This window comes from Labeo rohita, chromosome 23, assembly GCF_022985175.1.
Source record: "Labeo rohita strain BAU-BD-2019 chromosome 23, IGBB_LRoh.1.0, whole genome shotgun sequence".
Classification (NCBI taxonomy): Eukaryota; Metazoa; Chordata; class Actinopteri; order Cypriniformes; family Cyprinidae; genus Labeo; species Labeo rohita.
In genome coordinates, this window is record NC_066891.1 from 12,198,592 (window position 1) to 12,220,524 (window position 21,933).

Genomic DNA, 21,933 nt, shown 5'->3' on the forward strand with positions numbered 1-21,933 from the left:
AACTTGCTTCTAGACGTGGATTATTGTTCGGTAACCCAGTCACTAATAAAACCTGGCTGACGGAGAAATCATCTGACAGGTATGATACATATGTCAAAAGCAAACGGTAACTTTAGATGTCTTTCAATGATTTTTTGGGGTTCAGTCGACAGCGTTTGTATACTTGGTTATTCAAAGATAACAGCCCCATTAGTTGTTTTAAAGAAATGTACTTACAGTAGAAGTAAACAGGATCTAAATATTTTTAACGTCAGATTTGAGTCACGACGCAGTTAATGCACGTAGTCCGGGTAATTTAAGTAAATCCGCACAGGTGTTCTGACTTTTTACTTGGGACAGACGGTTTGCCAAATCGTTCATTTTAATCAGAAGAAAAGCAAAATTGTCTTTTTGCATTTGTCTGAATTTCTAATTCTGTCTGCTACATCTTCACCTGACACCAGCTGAGTGTAGAGTGAAGAGTCATAGTACTACTTACCTGTTTACCTGCATAACAAAATGTTCTTCCGCTCAGGACTAGTTCCACCGATTATTTTCATTCAAATCAACTTTCTAACTAGATAATACAAGTTTACAAAGGATTTTTTTAAGAAAAAAAAAAGAAAAAAGCAAAGCTGTCCAATAAACTAGGACTTAAAAGTTTATTAAATCGTTAAGGTTTAGTAAGAAAATCCATTGTTTCATATTATATTCAGCAGTTATTTACTTCAAGATAAAACCGTCTGCAGTTCTGCATGTTATACTGATATTCCACAAACAAGACACACAGCAAAACTACTAAGTAGTACGTTTGCTTTATACTAAAAACTAGTACTTTGCAATGTACTAAACTAATGCGTGGTTTTTTATATTTCAAATCACCAACATGAAATGTTTACAATTACACACTTTCAGGTAAAAATAAAAACAGATACAATTCCTCTGTGTATGTTTATTAAGTATTTTGAAAAATGGAAATCCTGCCAGTGATTCAAGTCATTGATAACACAAACCCCATTCACAAAATCCTATCTGTTCACCCACAACAGGACACTGTATGAAAAATAGGCCTTTTCAACTTTCACTAAACGATATTTACAGTGGGACAGATCATGTAAAAGCAATCAAACAGAAGAAAGACTTAAAAGCAAGATCAATGACTGCATTGAGGTCTTGCAATAAAACAGCTGGAAATACACGAGCATGGACATGAAGTCATTTGCAATGGGACTGATCCATAAACGCACTGGTTTAGCTTTTAGACTGCCACAGACTGTCTTTAGTCATGCACTCCGGGCCAATTGGGAATTGTCCATTGAAATTTCAATAAGGGAAATCCAAGGTTACAGTGAAGTGACGTAGTCCCTTTTCAGGTTAAAGGCATACAGCAGCAGTCTCCACAGACGGACTGTGTGAACTTCAGTCTTCAGCTCTCCCATTATAGACTTCACTCAGGGTTCTGAGGTAAACCTGGGCCAGCCGAGTCCAACGTCCCTATACATGCGAATTAAATAAGCGTTTGCAATTCAATTAATGTCTTGAAGCAAATAAGCCACTATCAAAATAACTAGTCAAATTATTTTTTTATTTGAGTTCCCTTAGATTCACAAAACATATAAAAAGCATTCAAAACACATAACAAAAGCAACCTCTTCTTGAAGCATTCTTCGCTTTCATCATCATCATCAATACATCACCCCAGTTAAGCCACTCAGAGCTCACGCTCGCCCTCATTCACCGCCCACTCCCAGAGCCCCGCCCACAGACAGCATCACATCACGTTCACACGTATGAGTTCAGTAACAGCGAGATAGAACACACACCATACACAGCATTCACATCAAATTATTAAGCAAGAACACAAATACTTAGTAGATCACTTCAACATTCCACTACATATATCTTTTTTTTTTTCTTTAAATATATGATTGCAATATAAGAAAGGGAGGAAGGTAGACAGAACAAGAGGGACGGAAGAATGTAAATGAATGTCCTTCTGATGGTCCTACAGAAAAAAAAAAAAAACACTCGCTGCCTTCGTTCACACTCGCTCACACAGGTCCTTCTCACAGTCAGCACGTCGCTTTTCGGCATCGCACACTTGCGTTCAAGTTCTCTCTCTCTCAGCGCGTTCGCTCATTCAGTCTCTCACTCGTGGCGCACCAACAATCCATCACCATATCACTCTCAGCTCTCAAAAAAGCGGACAGATTTCATCCATGAAAAGGGGAAAAAAAGACAACACCCACCGTCTAACACAGTATATGCAGAGTGAAGCTGTGCTCTTTGATGGCAAAGCATTTACACATGGGAAGAAGGGAACTGATACTGAGATCGCTCGAACATTGCGGCCAACGAGGGGCTTCTTCCCGGGAAATTGGAAAAGAGGTGATGAACTGTAGAAGAGATTTATGAAGGCTTGACCATAAAAAACGTTGAGGGAAAAAAAAACTGCAGAGAACACAACTCAAATGGCTTTCCACATGGAGCATCTTTTAAATGTACTGTACGTTGAGAGGGCACTGAAATGGTAAAGAGATGCTCAGATATGTGGGCATACTGGAATAATGCCTGACACAAAATAAATTATATCCATAGGGAAAAAAAAACTTATAGTGTTCATTTCATTCCTAACAACCACTCGAAATTAATCTTAAAGAGCAATCATTGTATGTATACGAAGAACATTCAGTTTTACAAAATCAAAGGCAAATATTTAAGGGACAGAATATCTGACTAAACTTTCTTCTCTCAAAATACTTACCATATAATCTAGATATTAGGATACTTCGAGACCCAATTGAAATCTCTCTCTACATTCCCCAGCTGGACTTTGTCTCCATGCTAGATCCAAAACCGGAGTTGAACCCACTGCTCGAGCCCGAATTGGTTCCCGCCCCCCACCCGAGACTAGCTGAGCTGCCGGTGTTGTAGTTATTGCTGCTTGGGTTGTAACTCTGGTTCTGATCTCTACTACCGCTGTTCTGCCCGCTAGGGGTGGTGCCGGAAGTGGCTGTCTGATTCTGCTGACTGGCCAGCATTCCCATCATGCCCCAGCTACTCTGAAGGGCTGCCTGAGCGGCTGCCATCATGGCTGGATTCAAGCTAAGGGCCCCAAAATTCACATTGCTGTTGGGACTGCGACTACTGCCAAAGCCCTGCCCCCCAAACCCCCCGAACCGCCCACGATCCATCATTTGCCTACTATTATTGTGCTTAGGCTCAGCGTTGGAGATGTGCACGCTTGTTCCTTTAATGATCAGGTCCTCGCCGCACAGAGACTGGGCAACCTGGGGGAAAACAACCACGCGTTAATTTGAGAAGAGAATGAGAGCGGGCCAAATAAGGAAAGCGAAAAACACCAACCTGATCATCAGCAAAGGTGACGAAGGCAAAGGCTCGGAAAGGTTTGGGAATGAACACATCTGTGACTTCACCGTACTGCATAAAAAACTGTCTAAGCTCATCGGCTGTCATGTCCTCGGTGCAACGGCCCACAAAAACTTTCCTGCTTCTCATAGGCTCATCCGGGCCAGCCTGTTCCAGGAAATACTAGATCATTTAATAGAAAACAGGGTCTACTCATGCAATGTTCACAACGGCAAGGGCATCACAAAACATTTGAAATGTGAAATGTGTATATGTTCAAATTTAAAACCTTAACTTTTATATCAAAATGTGAACTATGTGTGGTTTTACGTGGCAGTGTTGCTGAAATACCTTTGAGTTGGGAAGTTTGCAATCGCACCATCTTCCATCGATCATATGCCGCTGGGACATGACTTTTACTTGTGTTTCGTAGTCTGTAAATCTTACAAAGCCAAATCCTTTGGAATTTCCAGTTTTTGCATCTCTTTTCACCTGAGGGAACAAGCCATGCACAACATTTTAGTAATAGGTCACCAAATGACAATTCTATTATTATTTACTCATACTTTCCAAAACCTGTAAGACTTTTCTTTCTTTTTTTCCCCATTTGTATTTGTGTATACTTTCTTTCTTTCTTTTTTTTTAAATATATAACTACTGCTTTAATGGTTTGATGTTTTCTACAGTTTAAGAAAAAAAATCTGGAGAAAAAAAAAAAAAAAAAAAAAAAAAAAAAAAAAATTTGTGCAATCGCTCTGAAATCCTGATCTGAAACAAATGATTATTTGAACCTGCACCGAAGATCCGATCCAAATCAAATAATTTGCGATCAACGCTCTAAAGTTCCGTTCTAAAGCAATTCGCAAACCCGCTCCGAAGTTCCGATCTAAATAAAATGATTCATGATCCACGTTCTGAAGTCCCGATCTAAATAATGAATTGTGAACCATCATTTCAGATCAAGTCTTTTAACACGGATCATGAATCATTTGACTTAGATCTGACCTTTCATTTGATTTGCAAATTGCATATTGTGAATCATTTGATCTGAATCATTTAATTAGCAAAATGATTCCCAAACACATTACAATCTAAATCAAATGATTTGTGCTACGCCCTCTGAAGTCCTAATCTGAATCTGATGAATCGCAATTTGAAGTGCTGATCTGAAACAAATGATTTGCGATACGTGATCCGATTGGAACACTTCGAAACAGTGAATCATTTTGCCACTCATTAGTTTAACTGATTCAGAGTTTTGAAAAGCTGTTTCACCCATCACTATGTGCTTTTTAAAATCATTACAAGCTATGTTGAAATTTGAAAATGAATGGTTCTTTTAATTTAACTTTTTTTCTAATGAATCAAAATAAATGATTGAAATCACATCACAAATTTGAATCAATCACAGTGGTTCCAGTGTAAGTGACTACTTATTTCAAAAAGTTTAAGGCCTGGAGTTTAAAGTTTAAACCCTGTCCAAAGGAGTTGTTTAAAGCAGAATTCTGCTTCTGAATATGTATAGTACAAAAAAATGATCAAATACTACTTCATTGTAGCTAATTTGAAGTACCAGGGGAAAAAACAACAACAAAAAACTTTTTTTTACATTTCATTTTTGCCCATGAACATCACAACTATTGACTATTTTTTTTTCCAAGACCATTTAGCCTTTTCAGTTGTGTCCACATTTGTTTTTGTGTGTGTATTTAGCAAGTGCCACAAAAGTCACCTAGTTTTGTACCATCCCAATAAAGTAAAAAAAATGTCAAATGTAATTTTTTTTTCTAAAATTACTGAAAAAGTCAAAGGGTTCGGTAGGATTTTCAGTAAATAATTTAAAAATTTCAGTCTGTTTTCCCACATAAAGCTACTGTACAGTTTCAGAATACTCTGTATTATAATATATGTGTAATGATGCTTTCTTTTCAGTCATTTTTAGAGCTTGACAGCCTAAAAGCCCTTGGCAGCCCCAATCCACTTTCAATGAATGAACAGAGCAACATAAACAAATCTTTCATTTGGAACAACATGAGGGTAAGGTTTTTTTTCTGTTTAGGTTTGTTTATACTAACCTGCACCATGATCACCTCTCCAAAAGTGCTGAAGTAATCTTTAAGGTCTTGCTCTGTTGTTTTCCATGGCAACCCAAGCACAATCAAATCTGATGTCTTCTGCACACCTCTCTTGATTTTCACAGCCGACGCAGCATCCATTTCATCCATCTTCCTCTTGTTATCTGAAAACGTATGATATTTTGTTGTTATGCTTATTTGGCTTATTTAAAGACAATCAACTAGATTGAATTAACACACGCAATTTGCATTAGTAATAGAACAACTGGGTGACTGATATAAGACCATATTTTTTATTTTTTAATGTTACTGCAATCAAATAAACACAATACTACCATATCTGATCTTACCTTTTGGATAATTAACCACATACACCAGATTGCCCCAGTCTGATTCGGGTGCATGAAGAACCCCCTCCACTAGTCGGACCCCTCTCATGCACTGAGACACGGGGCTACGGTATCTAAGGCCGCATGCACCGGGAAACTGCGCGGCGACGGTGGAGAGTAGCACGGTGCCGTCCTCCTCGGACGGGATCTCCATCGGCTCCTCGTTCTCATCCTCCGCGACGCGAATATAACACTCCGTCATGTTTACACCGAGTACGCGAACTATGCTAACAGCTTCCGAACCGATCAATAATTCAGCAATAAGACAACAAACGGACCTGAAACCGAAACTAGTACACCGTAAAGACCCCAGAAGTAATAACAACCACAAATTGGTTGGCAAAAAGCCCGATGTCTATTGTTTACGTACGACTGTTGTCAAATAATGCGGGGTGCCATTAGCTAAGCTAAGCTACTTGCTAACCGCGCGCACGCTAGAAATGAATGGCGCGTCGCGTCGCACCCTTTTCCCGCCAATTGTCACTGCGTGCGAACACCTTCTCATCGACTGTACTTGATTATCTAACGATTGTGATTCAAATAAGCAATGTAATGTAATAAAAAGAAAGAAAACGCGTGGACTAGTGCATCCAGTTGTCGTTCCGACCCCCTAAACTGATAAAATGGCCACGCAGATGCGTCACCGTAGGAATGACATCATCAGTTTGGAGCGTCGCATCACAGCACATGGAGGGGTTTGCAAACGTAAAATGTTAACTTTTTTAACTCATATCATAGTTTGTGGTATACTGTATCGGATGGTGTGATTTTGTTGTGTCTGTTCGTGATCTTGATGGATTGGTGGGGTTGTTTTTTTTGTTTAAGGAAGTTGAAATAATGTCAAATATGCAAGAATCCACTGTACTGTTGAAAGCTTCTCTTCATATCGCATCTTACAGGTTTGTTACATCAGATTTAGAACAGACAAAAGCCCTGGAAAACAATGGATTTAAAGACAAAGGCCTCTAATATTAGTATATTACCAATGTCCAGCCGAGTTAATTGAGTAAAATAATCTGTGTATTCATGACAAAACAATATAAAACAAAAAACAAGTATTGTACAAAAACAAGTACTTGAATCAACTAAATATACTGATTACTTTAATTTTATTTAATTTATCAATTTAACATATTATATTTAACATAAAATGTTATGTAAGGAGCTCCAATATTGGATAATTCTGTCTGTACTGTAGTGCTATAACATTGTTTTCAACATTTCCCTCTACGGTTCGCAATATGATATCAATGAGGAAAAAAATATTTGTGATGTTATTCCTGCTTAAAATTGGACATTATAACAATATCAACAAACATTTTTATTATTTATTTATTTATTTAATTTTTTTTTGTTAAAGTTTGTTGCCTCAAGGCAACATTGTACCACAACGGACAAAATGAAATCTTTGATATTTTCATGCAGAAACAATTAATAAATTTATTTAAAACGTCAATTTCTTTAATCACACATTTGAACAAACAGATTTATCACACTTTTGATGTTTTGCACATCTCATATTTAACAAAAAGTAAGATTTCATACCCATATGTTGTGTTCAGGCAACACTGTGCCATTGTGGATCACAAGTATAACCAAACTATCATGTCTGTTATCATACCAAAACATGTATGATGACCAAGTTAAAAAAAAATAAATTATCATAACCATATGCTAATATATAACTTACCCTTACAAGCATGCACATACATACACAAGCACATGCATGTAAAATCTCCTTCCTCACTAATGACTCCTCACTGCTTGTCAAAGCTGAGGAAGCACTTCCTCTCAACAGAATATGTGCAAATATTGTATATGAATTACAATTCTTATAAATGCATTGCAATATCATGCAAAAATGCAAATACATTTAGATAATTCTAACTTTTTTCTTACAAATATCGTATACACGTATGCTATGCTACATGCCTGGTATGGCCATATGTGATTCCATTACGGTACAACATACAGTTTTTTGCGATTTCTTATGATATATTTGATGATATATTACGAAATGTTTTTGAAAATACTTCTTTACTAGCTAGTGAAGGTGATTCAGCTTTTTGTTTGGCAATTATATGAATGAAAATTGATGAAAAATGCATCTTTCTCTTGACAAAGTATGGAGTCATGTGACATGTGCACATGTCCTGAAAGAGGAAACAAAATAGACCCCTAGGGGTCATGTGAACACTTTTTTGCAATTTTATTTGTTAGTATTTGAATTCTTCTTTACCAAGATAGCATTGATTAATTAAATGGGTGGCTCATTTTATTTAAAACCCCAAAAATAGGCTATGTTGCCTGGAGGCAACATGGTACCATAGAGGGTTAACGTATTATATTTAACATAAAATGTTATGTAAGGAGCTCCAATATTGGATAATTCTGTCTGTACTGTAATGCTATAACATTGTTTCCAACATTAGGACAATTGAAAAGCTTCATTATATATTGTCTGGTTTCACAGAGTCTGAAATGGTTTGATCAGTCATCTCATGGGTGTTGTTAGGACCTACAATTGTTTTTATAGTTTTGTAATGGCCAAGAATGACACAGCCAGGTTTACATCATGCTGCCAAACATGATGCAATCAATATTCATTCTATCTATAAACATGCCTTTTTTAATCACAATCACAACTGAATGAAAGTTTACTGTACTGTAATCTTGCATAGTTCTTGGTAAACCGTTAACTTATGAAGTGGCCACGACATTTTTATTGGAAAGGGTAAAGCCTCATGTGAGGTAGAATGAGTGAATGAAAGAAAGGAAGAGAGATTTTTATTGCCTTGCAGGTGCAGGTTTCCCTCCTTTCTTTGCTTGTATGTGTTGTATAATTTTATGATGAAGTGGGCCAGTCTTGTTCTCACACTCACTTGTAACCTAAAAGGCCAAACACAGCTGACTTGTTAGCAGTACAAAAACAGTTGTATCACTCCTCTGTGCACAAGAACCAAATGAGCCATGGCGTTGATGCTTACAAGGGTTTTACTTATTTCAGTGTAAGTAACTATATACTTTTGCTTTAAGAATTTTCTGCTGTAATATTACTAAAATGACTATTTTTGCTCTTTTGCTTCATGTAGACTCTTCATTTTGCCCATATGGGGCAATGTTTTGCGACGGAAGAGAGACTGGATGGGCAGTCCATCTGCAAGCATGTCTGGTAATTATTACTTTACAGTATGTTACTCTTTACACGGTAGTAAAAGAATTAAAACTGACGGATTTTTACTTTTCTAGAAGGTGATGTGGAGTGTTTCTCAGAGTACATGGAACTTTGGATCCACAGAATGAGAATTGAAGGACTGAGGCTTTGGCTTTCTGGAATATTGAGGATTCAAGGTGAGATACATGGACATTATATTACTTTAACCCAAGAGAGGAAAACAAACTGATCTGTGGGTCACCATGAACACATTTTATCCTGTAAAATAGATGTTCTCTGAAAAAAAAAAAACCGAATATATAAACATTATAGTATCCACATTACATATTTTACACTTTGATATGAATATGTTGATTATACTAAAAGTAGGATAAGACACTCAAGACTGACAGATTATTCTTTTGGTTAAGTTTCCCCTTTATGTACTTTATGTCAGAATCTCCTGTCTGTAAAACACATTTTATTGGATTGTAGTGATGTTATTCCTTTCAGGAAATTTTGTTATTCTGCTGATATTCTCGAAATAGTTTTTATTAAATACAGCGCACCATCAATTTCATTAAATTTTATAAGGTTGAGGTCAAAAGTTTACATACACCTTGCAGAATCTGCAAAATGTTAATTATTGGACCAAAATAAGAGGGATCATACAAAATGCATGTTACTCCCATGAATAAGGTATTTCACATAAAAGATGTTTACGTATAGTCCAGAAGAGAAAATAATAGCTGAATTTATAAAAATGACCCCATTCAAAACTTTACATACACTTGATTCTTAATACCGCTGTTGCCTGAATGATCCACAGCTCTTTTATTTTTTATTTATTTATTTATTTTTTTTGATAGTTGTTCATGAGTCCTGAACAGCTAAACTGCCTGCTGTTCTTCAGAAAAATCCTTCAGGTCCCACACATTCTTTGGTTTTTCAGCATTTTTGTGTTTTTGAACCATTTTTTTATTTTGCCTAAATATCTTTTTTTTTTTTTTTTTTTTTTTTTTTTTTTTTTAAATTTAGTACTGCCCTTCAGAAGTTAAATTTACTTCAAATTCAGAAAGTTTTAATGCATTGCATTTCCTTCTGAAGCATCAGTGAGTGTTTGAACCTTCTGTAATAGTTGCATATGTGCCCCGCAGTTGTCCTCAGTGTGAAAAGATGGATCTCAAAATCATGCAGTCATTGTTGGAAAGAGTTCAAATACACAAATGCTGAAAAACCAAAGAATTTGTGGGACCTGAAGGTTTTTTTCTAAAGAACAGCAGGCAGTTTAACTGTTCAGGACAAACAAGAGACTCATGAACAACTACCACTAAAAAAACAGCGGTGTGGATCATTCAGGTAACAACACAGTGTTAAGAATCAAGTGTATGCAAACTTTTTTGAATAGGGCCGTTTTTATAAATTCAACTATTATTTTCTCTTGTGGAGACTATGTGTTAATGTCTTTTATGTAAAATATCTTATTCAAGTCAGTACTAAATAAAAAATAACATACATTTTGTATGATCCCTCCTATTTTGGTAAAATAATTAACATTTTGTACATGTATTTCAAAATATGTTCTGTGTACTAGTTTTATAAGTCTCTTGCTTATTTCAGTGGGTTTGGTGTCTATGGAGAATCTGAACCATCAGCTTTCCTCATGTGGGTTTGCCCTGCACAGAGATCTGGAAAAGAACTATATCTTCAGAGTCATGTACAGTGGATGTTTTGTCCAGTTAGAGGTCAGAAAATGTTCTTGTTTGTCACTGAGACATTCACTTCTGCAGTGTGCCAGATGCTAAATCTGTCCCTTTTTATCACTGTATCTCAAAATAACGTTTTGTAGTGATTTTTTTTTTCAGCATGGCAATTATGTGATTGTGCTGAACTTGCTAAAGAGAGTAAGTCGTTTTGGAGGCAGGACTGAGAAGTTCATGATGAAGTGTCCAGCGGTGTTAGCGCCTCCTAACAGAGAGTACATCCAGTGTGATTCAGACTTCATTCAGGTAAGAATAGGGTGATGTGAAAATTATTTTTTTGCTTATTCTTTTATTTTTCTCAAAGCATTTTTTGTATTCAAGGTTACCAGAGAGATCCCTGTGGATAACTGGAATAATGAGGTAATGTCTGATAAATGTGTTGATAGTTGAGGGCATGAAGAGATAAATGCATCTAATGTGAAATATTTCTGATGTCACTCTTTTTTCCCATTCAGCTTGATTGGTCTCTGGCTTTGAGAGGGAGTTTGGTTGTGGCTTTGGAGGATTCCAGTCTTATTCAAGTAAATGTTGAAATGCACAAACCAAACATAACGGTTCAAGGAAGGAGAGACACCATCTTAAATCCTGTGCAGGTGAGACTGTGCCAGTTGTGGCTGTGAGAATTTGTAAACGATTAGCAACAGAACACGTATACACCTTTTGTATACAAAAAGGAAAAGGAGGAAATCATTATTTTAAATTTGAGAAGTATTTTTTCACTTGAAAGCCCTTGTTAATTTTTCTGCCGCTGTTTGATCTAGAATTATTTGCTTAATTGTGCCACCTAATGGTGTGTAATTGAATAGCATATTTTTTTTGGCTCAGCTCATACAGGACCAAATGATTTTAATCCTTAAGTTGAGTTAAAAATATCCAAACTGGCTGAAGAATCTCTAGTTTAATCTGTTTTGTGCTTTAAATAGTGCAACAGAGGGTTTATTTTCATTAAAAGTCTATATTTTTTAGGTTTTCAAATCTGAAGGACATTTCTTACCTCTCAAACTGGTCAGTGGCCATTATGCCTACAGCATGGAGGCGACCTGCCCAAATGGTTTGTTACTATGGTCACATCTTAGGACTTATCTTCTTTATTTTGCATTTTTATCACTTACACATTTGAATAGCCATTCTGCATGTTTCTTTCAGTGAACCAGTCGTCATCTGAAGATACAGTGCTGCATGTCTATAAACGGCGTATGGGCCTGACCAAAAGAGGTGGATATCAAAATGAGACCCTGTCAGTAAGCACTGTGATCGTGGAACAGACTGACACATTCACCTGGTCAGAGACGAGTGACTTTGTGCAGCTTATCATTCCCACATCTCACATTCAACAGAAAAAGGTTAGAAGTTTATATATAAATAAGTATGTATGTGTATATATACACACACACACTACTGTTCAAAGGAATGTTTGAAAGAAATCAATACTTCTATTCAGCAATGATACCAACGACATTAGGGTGAGTAATTAATGACAGAATTTTTATTTCTGGGTGACCTATCTCTTTAAATGAATGACAGTAAAGGTAAAATAATGGTAAAATGTTAAAATCATTTTTTTTTTAAAATAATTGCAGTCCTAATCGTTCTGTTCAGAAAAAGAAAACTTTTTCAACATTGATAATAAGGTGAAATTTTTATACAGCAAATTATAAGAATTTCGAAAGGGTCATGTGACACTGAAGATTGGAGTAATGCCGGCTGAAAATTCAGCTTCGCCATAACAGGAGTAAATTATATTGTAAAATATATTAAAATAGAAAACAGTGATTTTAGTGTCTGCAGTTTATCTTAAATTTCTAATATAAAGCAGTTTTATATGATAATAGTTTTGCGTTTTAGAACTTTGAAATAAGGATTTTTGCATTTTGGTTTCATTTTATTTTAAAATATTTTTTATAATTTGTGTCCCTGGACCACAAAACCAGTCTTAAGTAGCAATAGCCAAAAATACATTGTATGGGTCAAAATTATCGATTTTTCTTTTATGCCAAAAATCATCAGGATATAACGTAAAAATCATGTTCCATGAAGACATTTTGTACATTTCCTACCGTAAATATATCTAAACGTAATTTTTGATTAGTAATATGCATTGCTAAGAACTTAATTTGGACAAATTTAAAGGCAATTTTCTCAATATTTTGATTTTTTTTTTTTTTCTCCCTCAGATTCCAGATTTTTAAAATAGTTGTGTCTCGGCCAAATATTGTCCTATCCTAGCAAACCATACATCAATAGAAAGCTTATTCAGCTTTCAGATGATGTATAAATCCCAATTTCGAAGAACTGACACTTACGACTGGTTTTGTGGTCCAGGGTCACATTTATAGTTGGTTAAAACTATATGTAATTTTGTATATATTTATTCATTTTTTTAGGAGTGCGTTGGTCAGGCAGGTGAGAAACTTCAGCAAAATTTCTACAAGATAGATGCTGTTCTCACCTTTAAAGAGACAAACCACAAAATGCACTGGATCATGGAAAACACCTCACCTTGTTCAGGTTAGTGTCTGTTCCTAAATCACTTCAATGTGTTTTTTTCCTTTAAACCCAAATTGCACAGTAGCATGAAAACAGCTCACCATGGCCAGGTTAGTTACTTTTCGACTGTCTACAAACTGTTTTTCAGAGATGTTAAAATCACACCTCCATTTAACACATGATGACCCACAAGAAGCTAATGTGACAACACATTCACCCAAGAGGATTACAGACAAGCCAGAAGTCCCTGTTGAAGAATTTACTCCTCCTGTCTCACCAGAGACTACATCTACAGCATCACAGAAAGCAGATAAAGAAACCAGTATAACGTCAGCACAAAGCCAACAACTCCAAACATCTGAGGCTCTTAGCACATCATCTCGCCTTTCACCATAAATGGAGATAGTGAAACAAAAGTATTTGCAGCGACACTTCCTGGCCTAAAGCACAACAAAGATCTCTCGAGAAGTTCATCCGTGCATCATTGACTGTGAGGGGCCGCAATGCAGAACGTATGGAAATGCAGGTACCGACCGCACACGTGTCAGTGATTTTCCAAACAACACTATTACTATTGGTAGTCCATTAATCACAACAGATGTAATCACAGTTTGAAATACAGCTACACATTTAAGCGCCATATTCACTCTGGGATTGGGACTGGGACTGGGATTTACAACACAACCGTCAAGTGGACCAATGCGTCTTTTCCGTTGACAAGCAAAGTGCCATTGGAATCACATGTGGGGAATGATTACATCTAAGACTGTGTTGGTCATGCCATTTAAATACGAGCTACTGTCTCAGAACTCCCTCAGCTGTGTGTCTCACATCTCAGGAATAAATATGGTGTCTAGCATTAAAAAACTGGTGTTGGTTCTCAAGTTGCACTAGAACTATTCCTGTCGCTTCCCTGAAAGACAGAAAGTGCCTGGCAGTTTGGAAATTGAAGGGAAATTTCCTTAAATAATGTAATATTATATTATCTTTAGTACAGTTTCTATTATCTTTTGTATTATATAATTATGTAGATGTTTATTTTATTGTGCTGCAGCAGTCCGATAGTTCCTAAAACTCATGCTCAGCCATATATTGCTGCATATCAGTTTGATCATCTGGGAAACTGAAAAACGTGTCTCCATCAACTATAGTTATACTCAATACAAAAATGGCATTATTTCAAAATATGCACAGTATTGATTATACTGTAGTACATAATAAAACATCCTGGACGTAATGCAATTTCTTTCACTTGACAGACTTTAAATGATAATAAACAAATGATCATTCTTTTAATTAGATAAATGTTTGGACATTAAACAGTTACGTACTGGCATTACTTTCATGTCTTTCGTATCTCACGGACTGGCAACTGGCACCATCTTGCATTTCGGGTATCGATTCTAGTAAAGATGACCTCATTAATATTACTGTAATATCGTTGCAGCGTTCAGCTTGTTGCAAAGCTGATTGTTTTGTACATTTTAATGGACTACATTCTGTGCATTATCTCTTGCATAGATGTATATAGATATGTAGGTGAATTAAATAACGCAGGTTTTTTTCTTAGAAAACAAAACAAATTACATGATTTTATGACGGATATGTGATCTGGATTAATCTAAAACTAAAACCGCTAGAGTGTTTGTAGTCTGGATGATCATAATGTGGACCAGAGATGTTTTCATGCTGAATCCCACCATCTGGCATCAATCTACAATGTTTTTTGTCGTTGTTGTTTTTTTAATTCAGGGATGTGAAACTGTAATTTTAGCTCTAATTTTTAAAAGTACAGTGGAGATTAAAACAACCTGCAATTTCCTAAATTTCAGTGTCACCGCTTAGTCTTATTTGAAGTTATTCTAGCAGGAGTAGAAGGGCAGTTTTAATCATATTTCATAAATTAATTGTATTCTGAAGCACTGTATAAAAAACTTAAATGAGATATTTGAAAAATAACCCTAATCAAAATTAGAGAACACTTACAGACACCTCCAAGTAATTGGTGTTAATCTGGCACCTGGCTAATTTCCTTAATTATATGGCAAACCCTGTTTAACTGGCAGCATTCCTCCAATTTTCACTGAGATTGCAAGATGACTGGCCGCTCTACGGTGACTGAAACCCTGCGACAGGAGGTTGTCCGAACACTTTCAGCCATTGCAAGAGATGTTGGTCATTCTAAATCTGTGATTTCTCTAATATTGCAGTTTTACAATGACACTAATTCATTCAAGTCCCCCAAAAAGTCTGGTCGCCCATGTAAAATAAATGCACAAGAAGACAGGATAATGCAGAGACTCTCAATGGGGAATCGGTTCAACACTGCAGCTGGAATTGCTTGCCAGTTAAGTGCTGAACAGGGTCTGGATCTGTCTCTGCATGTTAAAGAAGAGTCAAACTGAAAGCGCACTCTGCAGTGACCAAGCCTCTCATCAGCAGAAAGCATTCGAAAGGCTAGACTCACCTTTGCTGAGGAACATGATGTGTGGAGAGAGGAGAACTGGTCCAAAGTTCACAAAGAATTTGGGTTTAATGAGAAACATTTTGATTGACGTCAAACTGAGGAAAGACTGAAGCTCAAGTGTGTAAAGAAGTCAGTGAAAGATGGTTGAGGAAGTTCACGGTTTGGGGGATGTTTTCTACAGCAGGAGTTGGGCCTCTTCTACAGATACATGGCAGAGTGAATGCAAATGTTTATCAGGACCTCCTTCAGCAACATACAGTTCCTTCTCTTCAAGCGTCTCCCAATCAGACAATGCCCCATCACACTGCAAAACAGGTAAAGCAGTTCGTTGAAGCTCAGAACTCTGAAATAATGTAATGGCCGGCCCAGAGTCCTGATCTAAACCTGACTGAAAATCTTTAGAAAATCCTTGGCGAAAAAAGTTGCCAAGAAACCGTTACCAAACTATGAAAGGGAGTGGAAGAAGAGTGGACCAAGATCACACAGTGCAGAAACTAATGATGTCCTGCGGCCACAGATGTCCTGAAGTCAAAATTTTGGTTGTATTTTTAGTTCTTTCATGCAACAGTTGTTACTGTTGTCTAATTTTGATCACTATGTTTTCTGCAAAATAAAGGTTTTTATTGAAATGCCTTGGTTATTTTGTCAAGCATGTAATAGAGGTACACCTACTGCTAATATTCCTTCAAGTTTTGATCTCCACTGTACATCTTTGTTTTGTTTTTTTTGTAGCAGCATGGCAGTATGAGGAATAGCCAGAAGAGGTCAGTGTTGTTCAATGTTTGGCTTTTGCAGAAGGTTCCAGGTCACTCAAAGGCAATGAGCAACCTGTCTAAAACTTAGCATTTTGAGGTCAGTGTGAGCAAAACGCATATATATGTTTTATGCATATGCATGACTGACATTTAATGTGCTTAATTTTTTTTTATTCACAAGATATAAATACTGGGCATTGATATACTTAGATTTAGTGGGAAAACAACCTCAGATGTGAGGTTAGTTAATTTGCCTTTACTACGCAATTTCCCATGCTTGAATGAATTCAATTAGACTTTTGAAAGGGCAGGCCATTTTAATGTAACCCAGTCAAGATATTCTTCTAAATTCTGAGCATCTGAAAGAAAGACCACTGACACTCGTAAAATTTATTGTGATTACAGCCTCGATATTTGAGCAAACCAGAGAACACCCTTTCTCATCCTGATCGTGTTTGTGTCTAACAGTATGTGTTCTATATTAAATGACAAAACAAGAGCGCATTTGTATGCGTTGGATATTGTGTCCTCTAGAGCTTTGCACTCCGGCACAGTGTAATTCTCACCCAGGGGGTCAGAGGGGGGCCATGCCGCCAGAGTTTTCTTTGGCATCTGTTGCATGAACTTGTGAACAGGAAACACAATAACAGCACAAAGTACACCAACATCTCAAGTCTTTCATGTGGCTGTTTTGAGCCATTATGTTATTAGTGTAGGCTTCAAAATTCCTTTCATGTCCCCCTCCTTTTCTTTTTCATATGAGTTGCACATCTGTGAGATGTTTCAAACCACACACTGGTTAAATTTTGCATTGCTTTCAGAGATGTTTTTAACTGTCATAATTGATAACGATATGAGCTGAATATTCACACATTAACAAAACTTTGTTCTTTTTACAGATAGATGTATCCCTCCGTTTGTTATATCAGAATAATAATAATAATAAATAGAAAATCTTCAGTGTTACTCAGTGTTAGTGAGTATCTAAGAGCCTCAGATCATCAGTGAAAATGCTTTATTTTATTATATAAATAATAACAGTTGAAATTTCTAAATAAATTCTAATGTTAATTTAATTGTAATTGTAACAATACAAATTTAATATTTATTAATATTAAGAGTAACAAACATGTATTATGTCTCCTTTGACTTTAAAGAAAATCTTCTATAATTAAAATAAAAAAATGCAAAAAAACCTTTTGAACCCCACCTATATTAAATATAATAAACTGAAAAATACTTCTATATGAAATATTTTGTGAATAGATTTGAACCCCTATTTTGAATCCCAGTTATATCAAATATAACAAACAAAAATACAAATCTACTTTTTTATAATGTGTAACAATAAAAAATATAGTAGTTATAAATATTAACAGTAACAAACATTATCCCCCCCTTTGTCTTTAAGGAGAAAAATAGAAGAAAATCTTCCGTAATAAAAATAGAAAAATGCAAAGAACTACAACAACTTTTAAACCCCACTTATATTAATTATAACTAAAAGTATTTAGAATTCTTACTGTACAAATCAATTTTTATATAATGTATAATTGTATCAAAATATAGTATTTATAAATATTAACAGCAACAAACATTTATTATGCCCCTTTGACTAAAGAAAATATTCTCTTATTAAAATAGAAAAATGCAAAACTAAAACAACAACTTCTGAATGTCACTTATATTAAATAAAAAAACTAAAAAAAACTAACAATTCTTACTATACAAGTCTATTTTTATAATTTGTGTATATGTAATATAATATAATATTATTATTATTTATTTATTAAAGAAATGTACCTTGATTTTAAATGTCATTTAAATTAAAATGCTTTCAACTAAGTTGATTTTACTTCAACTTTAAGGCAGCAACTGAGCTGTCTAAGTTGAAATGGGTGGAAATTTTTTACAGTGATTTCTTGCTCTGATTTGTAAAAGCAGTGTTATTATTGCGGCTCAATTTGTTGAACCAATTCAGCAATGAGCTTTCCACAACAGGACAAGAGCTGGCAGAGGAAAGAGGCTCTTGGAAGGGAAGGGAAGGCTTTGGTGGTTACGCTCTGACTCTTTATCTTACTTGCTGGGCAATTACAGAATCATGGGTCAACCATGCATGTAACCACAGCCTCGTTGCACAGTAGCAGATGTACTCATGGCATTAGCTGGTACGAGCGTGAAGGTAAACATAAACAGATGCAGCTGGTTGCTAGGGACACTCGCCAACTCGTGTGCCCTAATGATTCCCATGTGTACGGATGCAGATCTGCAGCAGTGGGCAGAAAGCAGGCATACGCTGGGTTTCAGCACTGCCAGAGTTTCTTAATGGGATATTTGTGAATGAGTTTAGCAGCAGTGGTTTTTGGGAGGGTGTTCCCCTATTGGCATCGTGCCCCTCCTAGTAAGTTAAAGCTGATGAAGCAGTTTTCTTCGTGTCTTCAATTTGCCATTGGTTATAATGTTTTGAAATTAATGGAAAAGTCTTTTTTTATTAGTGTGCCACATGAGTGGTATGAAGAGATTGCTCTTAAAGGCCATTTACTATCGCAAATTTTCCTTTTATTGCATACATCATTGTATGATGAAAATTAATGTAACATCTATTTGTGGTGGTGCATTAGGCCTAATCTACATCTTCCAAAAAAGCAATTCCAAAAATGGCCCAAGACATATGATGGATACTTCCCTCATGGGCTCCAAAAGTCTGAAACCACATTGAAAATTTGAGATTACAAATCTAATTTAAACCTGTAAAAAATGCCAATAATGTAATTTATAATAGAATGCTAATAATATAATTTATGATAGAAAAATTCAAAATACAAACATTTTCAGTATTTGACTGTAGGGGTCAACCAATATGTGTTTTCCAGTGCCGATGCTGATTATTACAGATCAAGTAGACCGATAACCGATATTTTGAACCAATATGTCTGGTGTAAAGCTGAAAATTAATGTCAAAATTAAGAATAACAAGGGCTTTGACAAAAACCTTCCTTAAATTCTTTTAAATTATTTTATCGGCAAATTGGTTTTGAAAATTATGGATTGAAAATTTGAGATTACAAATTACAAAAAAAATGCTAAAAATGTAATTTACAATAGAAAAATTAAAAATACAAACGTTTTCAGTATTTGACTGTAGGGGTCGACCGATATGTGGTTTTCATGGCCAATGCGATACCGATTGTTACAGATCAAGTAGACCAAGAACCGATTTTATCTGGTGTAAAAATGAAAATTAATTAAAAAAACAAAAAAACAAAACAAGGGCTCTGAAAAAAAAAAAAAATTATTTTTTTACAATTATTTATGACAAAAACGTTTTGAAAATGACGGATACCAATAACTGTAAAAAAGCTTAATTTTGGCAGTCTAGTTGGCTATTTAAACCCCACTCACACGACCATTCGAAGGTCTGTTGTTGGTATGATTTTTTTTTTTTTTTATGTTTTTTTTTAAATGCTTCAAATTACATCACCGTAAAATTTCTCAAAAAGAATGCATTTATTAAATTTTATGTGTTTTATACATTATACATTAAACTGATATGTTTGGTGTAAAAATGAAAATGAATGTCAAAATTAGAATAACAAGGGCTCTGACAAAAACGTTCTTTAATGCTTTTAAATTATGTTTTGGCAAATTGGTTTTAAAAAAATTACCGATACCGATAACTGTAAAAATACTTAATCTTGGTGCCGATAATTGGTTGACCTCTAGTTGACCTCTAGTTGACCTCTAGTTGACTATTGAAACCCCACTCACACTACTATTCGAAAGTTTGTGGTTGGTACTTTCTTTTAATTAAAAAACAACAAGAATGCATTTATTTAATTTTATACGTTTTGTACATTATGCGTTGAACCGATATGTCTGGCATAAAAATGAAGATTAATGTCAAAATTAAGAATAACAAGGGCTCTGACAAAAATTTTCGTTAAATGCTTTTAAATTATTTTATTGGCAAATTGGTTTGAAAATAACCAATACCGATAACCATAAAAATGCTGAATATCGGTGCCGATAATCCAGGCTGATAATCGGTCAACCCCTCGTTGACTGTTATTAAAAAAAAAAAAAAAAAAAAAAAAGAAACCCCACTTACACTACCATTTAAAGGTTTTGGGTTGGTACGATTTTTTTTATTTTTATTTTTTTTAATAATGTTTATTCAAAGAAGACTCTTATGCTCAACAAGAATGTGTTTATTTTATTTTTTATGTTTTATACATTATGCATTGAACCGATATGTAAAAATGAAAATTAATGTCAAAATTAAGAATAGCAAGGACTCTGGCAAAAACTTTCTTTAAATGCTTTTAAATTATTTTATTGGCACATTGGTTTTAAAAAATGACCAATACCGATAACCATAAAAATGTATAATATCGGCATCGATAATCGGTCAACCAATAGTTGACTCACACTACCATTCGAAGGTTTGGGGTTGGTACAATTTTTATTATTTTTTAAAATGGTTTTGAAAAAGTCTTTTTTGCTCAACAAGAATGCATTTATTTAATTTTATACATTTTATTTTTATTTAAGATTCTTTGAATTGAACGTTCAAAAGAACAGCCTTTATTTACAATAGTTGTCTTTTGTAACATTATAAATATACATGTCTTTACTGTCTTGACTCAGTTTAATGCATCGTTGCTGAATGAAAGTATTAAAAGAAATTTTAAGGTGATGTAATTTATAATAAAACAAAACATTAAAATTTGCAGCATTTTTATTCAAAACTAGCAAACAAAAAAGCATTTTTATTAATGGTCTCTAACTCCACTTTTTTATAATTAAAATAACCTATATTATAAATATGTCTATCCACAAGAAATACCACAAGAAAATATTTTTCAAAGTCAGTTATGGTAATTTCTCAAAGGTCAAAGGTTATATCAACAGTACAGACTTTGCTGACTGTGACAGACAGACAGACTTACGCACCTGACAGGTTTAGTTTGGAGATTTAAATTTAATTGTGACACATTGCACTGTCTTGTCCTGGTCTTATAAGCTAAAGTCCATTAAGCATTCGATGTTTGCAGTAGGTGAAGCATTATAGCTCACAGAGGCCTTGTTCTGGTGATTGTCAGTTTGAACCCGATTCGTACGTGCCTGATGTTGGAGTGTCTGGGAGGTCCCTTTTTGAACCGTGTCCAGGCCTGTAGCCCAGATGAGATCTTTAGGAAGGGGCTCCGTTTTTGTGATATCCTGTGTGTGTTCGCCATCTGATTACACACAAGGCCCGATTCCTCCTTGTGAGTGTGTGCTAATGACATCCAGGTTAAACTGACTTCCAAAGAGCTCAGTGGAACTAAAGCGAAGGCTGATATTTTGATTAGAAAATGATTTCGCTTACATCTACTGCTTCTGTTCGGCTGGAATGAGTCGCTCCAGATCTCGGTGTCAAACTCCCCCGCTCTCCCTCCCCTTCTCCCAGCATCCCCTTTGCCGTGAAGCCCTCTGCCAACAGCCTGCGCCTCTCC

At 35.5% G+C, this 21,933-nt stretch overlaps 2 protein-coding genes across 11 annotated transcripts; one reads left to right on the forward strand and one right to left on the reverse strand.

Annotated features, from left to right (window-relative positions):
• The first annotated feature begins 65 nt into the window (after nucleotides 1-65).
• Nucleotides 66-16,200, forward strand: c23h1orf127 (chromosome 23 C1orf127 homolog). 4 transcript variants are annotated; one of them, XM_051097460.1, is made up of 12 exons: nucleotides 66-79; nucleotides 5,281-5,385; nucleotides 8,905-8,984; nucleotides 9,062-9,163; nucleotides 10,587-10,711; nucleotides 10,832-10,975; nucleotides 11,051-11,089; nucleotides 11,185-11,322; nucleotides 11,696-11,780; nucleotides 11,876-12,072; nucleotides 13,114-13,237; nucleotides 13,365-16,200. In XM_051097460.1, the coding sequence occupies exons 3-12, from the start codon at nucleotides 8,957-8,959 to the stop codon at nucleotides 13,610-13,612; spliced, it is 1,230 nt and encodes a 409-aa protein (XP_050953417.1). In that variant the 5' UTR covers nucleotides 66-79; nucleotides 5,281-5,385; nucleotides 8,905-8,956; the 3' UTR covers nucleotides 13,613-16,200. The 4 variants fall into 4 exon arrangements, with proteins under 4 accessions (XP_050953417.1, XP_050953416.1, XP_050953415.1 ...); XM_051097458.1 differs by lacking the exons at nucleotides 66-79; nucleotides 5,281-5,385 and adding exons at nucleotides 6,489-6,517; nucleotides 8,709-8,820; XM_051097459.1 differs by lacking the exons at nucleotides 66-79; nucleotides 5,281-5,385 and adding an exon at nucleotides 6,474-6,517.
• On the reverse strand, nucleotides 917-6,437 carry tardbpa (TAR DNA binding protein a). 7 transcript variants are annotated; one of them, XR_007825578.1, is made up of 7 exons: nucleotides 5,774-6,435; nucleotides 5,424-5,587; nucleotides 3,700-3,840; nucleotides 3,346-3,516; nucleotides 3,185-3,269; nucleotides 2,229-2,375; nucleotides 917-1,473 (listed from the first exon to the last, which is right to left on the reverse strand). XR_007825578.1 is itself a non-coding variant. In XM_051097463.1 (6 exons), the coding sequence occupies exons 1-5, from the start codon at nucleotides 6,012-6,014 to the stop codon at nucleotides 2,793-2,795; spliced, it is 1,209 nt and encodes a 402-aa protein (XP_050953420.1). In that variant the 5' UTR covers nucleotides 6,015-6,435; the 3' UTR covers nucleotides 1,544-2,375; nucleotides 2,744-2,792. The 7 variants fall into 7 exon arrangements, 5 of the variants coding, with proteins under 5 accessions (XP_050953420.1, XP_050953419.1, XP_050953422.1 ...); XR_007825577.1 differs by having other exon boundaries at nucleotides 3,346-3,531; nucleotides 5,774-6,433; XM_051097463.1 differs by lacking the exon at nucleotides 917-1,473 and having other exon boundaries at nucleotides 1,544-2,375; nucleotides 2,744-3,269; nucleotides 3,346-3,531.
• Nucleotides 16,201-21,933: the final 5,733 nt, after the last annotated feature.

What these genes read in the sequence shown, in the direction of transcription:
- c23h1orf127 (XM_051097457.1), top strand. Translation starts at nt 6,650, where the DNA reads ATGTCAAATATGCAAGAATCCACTGTACTGTTGAAAGCTTCTCTTCAT. An exon ending in TGGATAACTGGAATAATGAG is followed by an intron (nt 11,090 to 11,184) that starts GTAATGTCTGAT and finishes TTTCCCATTCAG; the next exon opens with CTTGATTGGTCTCTGGCTTT. An exon ending in GGAGGCGACCTGCCCAAATG is followed by an intron (nt 11,781 to 11,875) that starts GTTTGTTACTAT and finishes TGTTTCTTTCAG; the next exon opens with TGAACCAGTCGTCATCTGAA.
- tardbpa (XM_051097463.1), bottom strand. Translation starts at nt 6,014, where the DNA reads ATGACGGAGTGTTATATTCGCGTCGCGGAGGATGAGAACGAGGAGCCG. An exon ending in GAGAGGTGATCATGGTGCAG is followed by an intron (nt 3,841 to 5,423) that starts GTTAGTATAAAC and finishes TTGTTCCCTCAG; the next exon opens with GTGAAAAGAGATGCAAAAAC. An exon ending in TCACCTTTGCTGATGATCAG is followed by an intron (nt 3,270 to 3,345) that starts GTTGGTGTTTTT and finishes GTTTTCCCCCAG; the next exon opens with GTTGCCCAGTCTCTGTGCGG.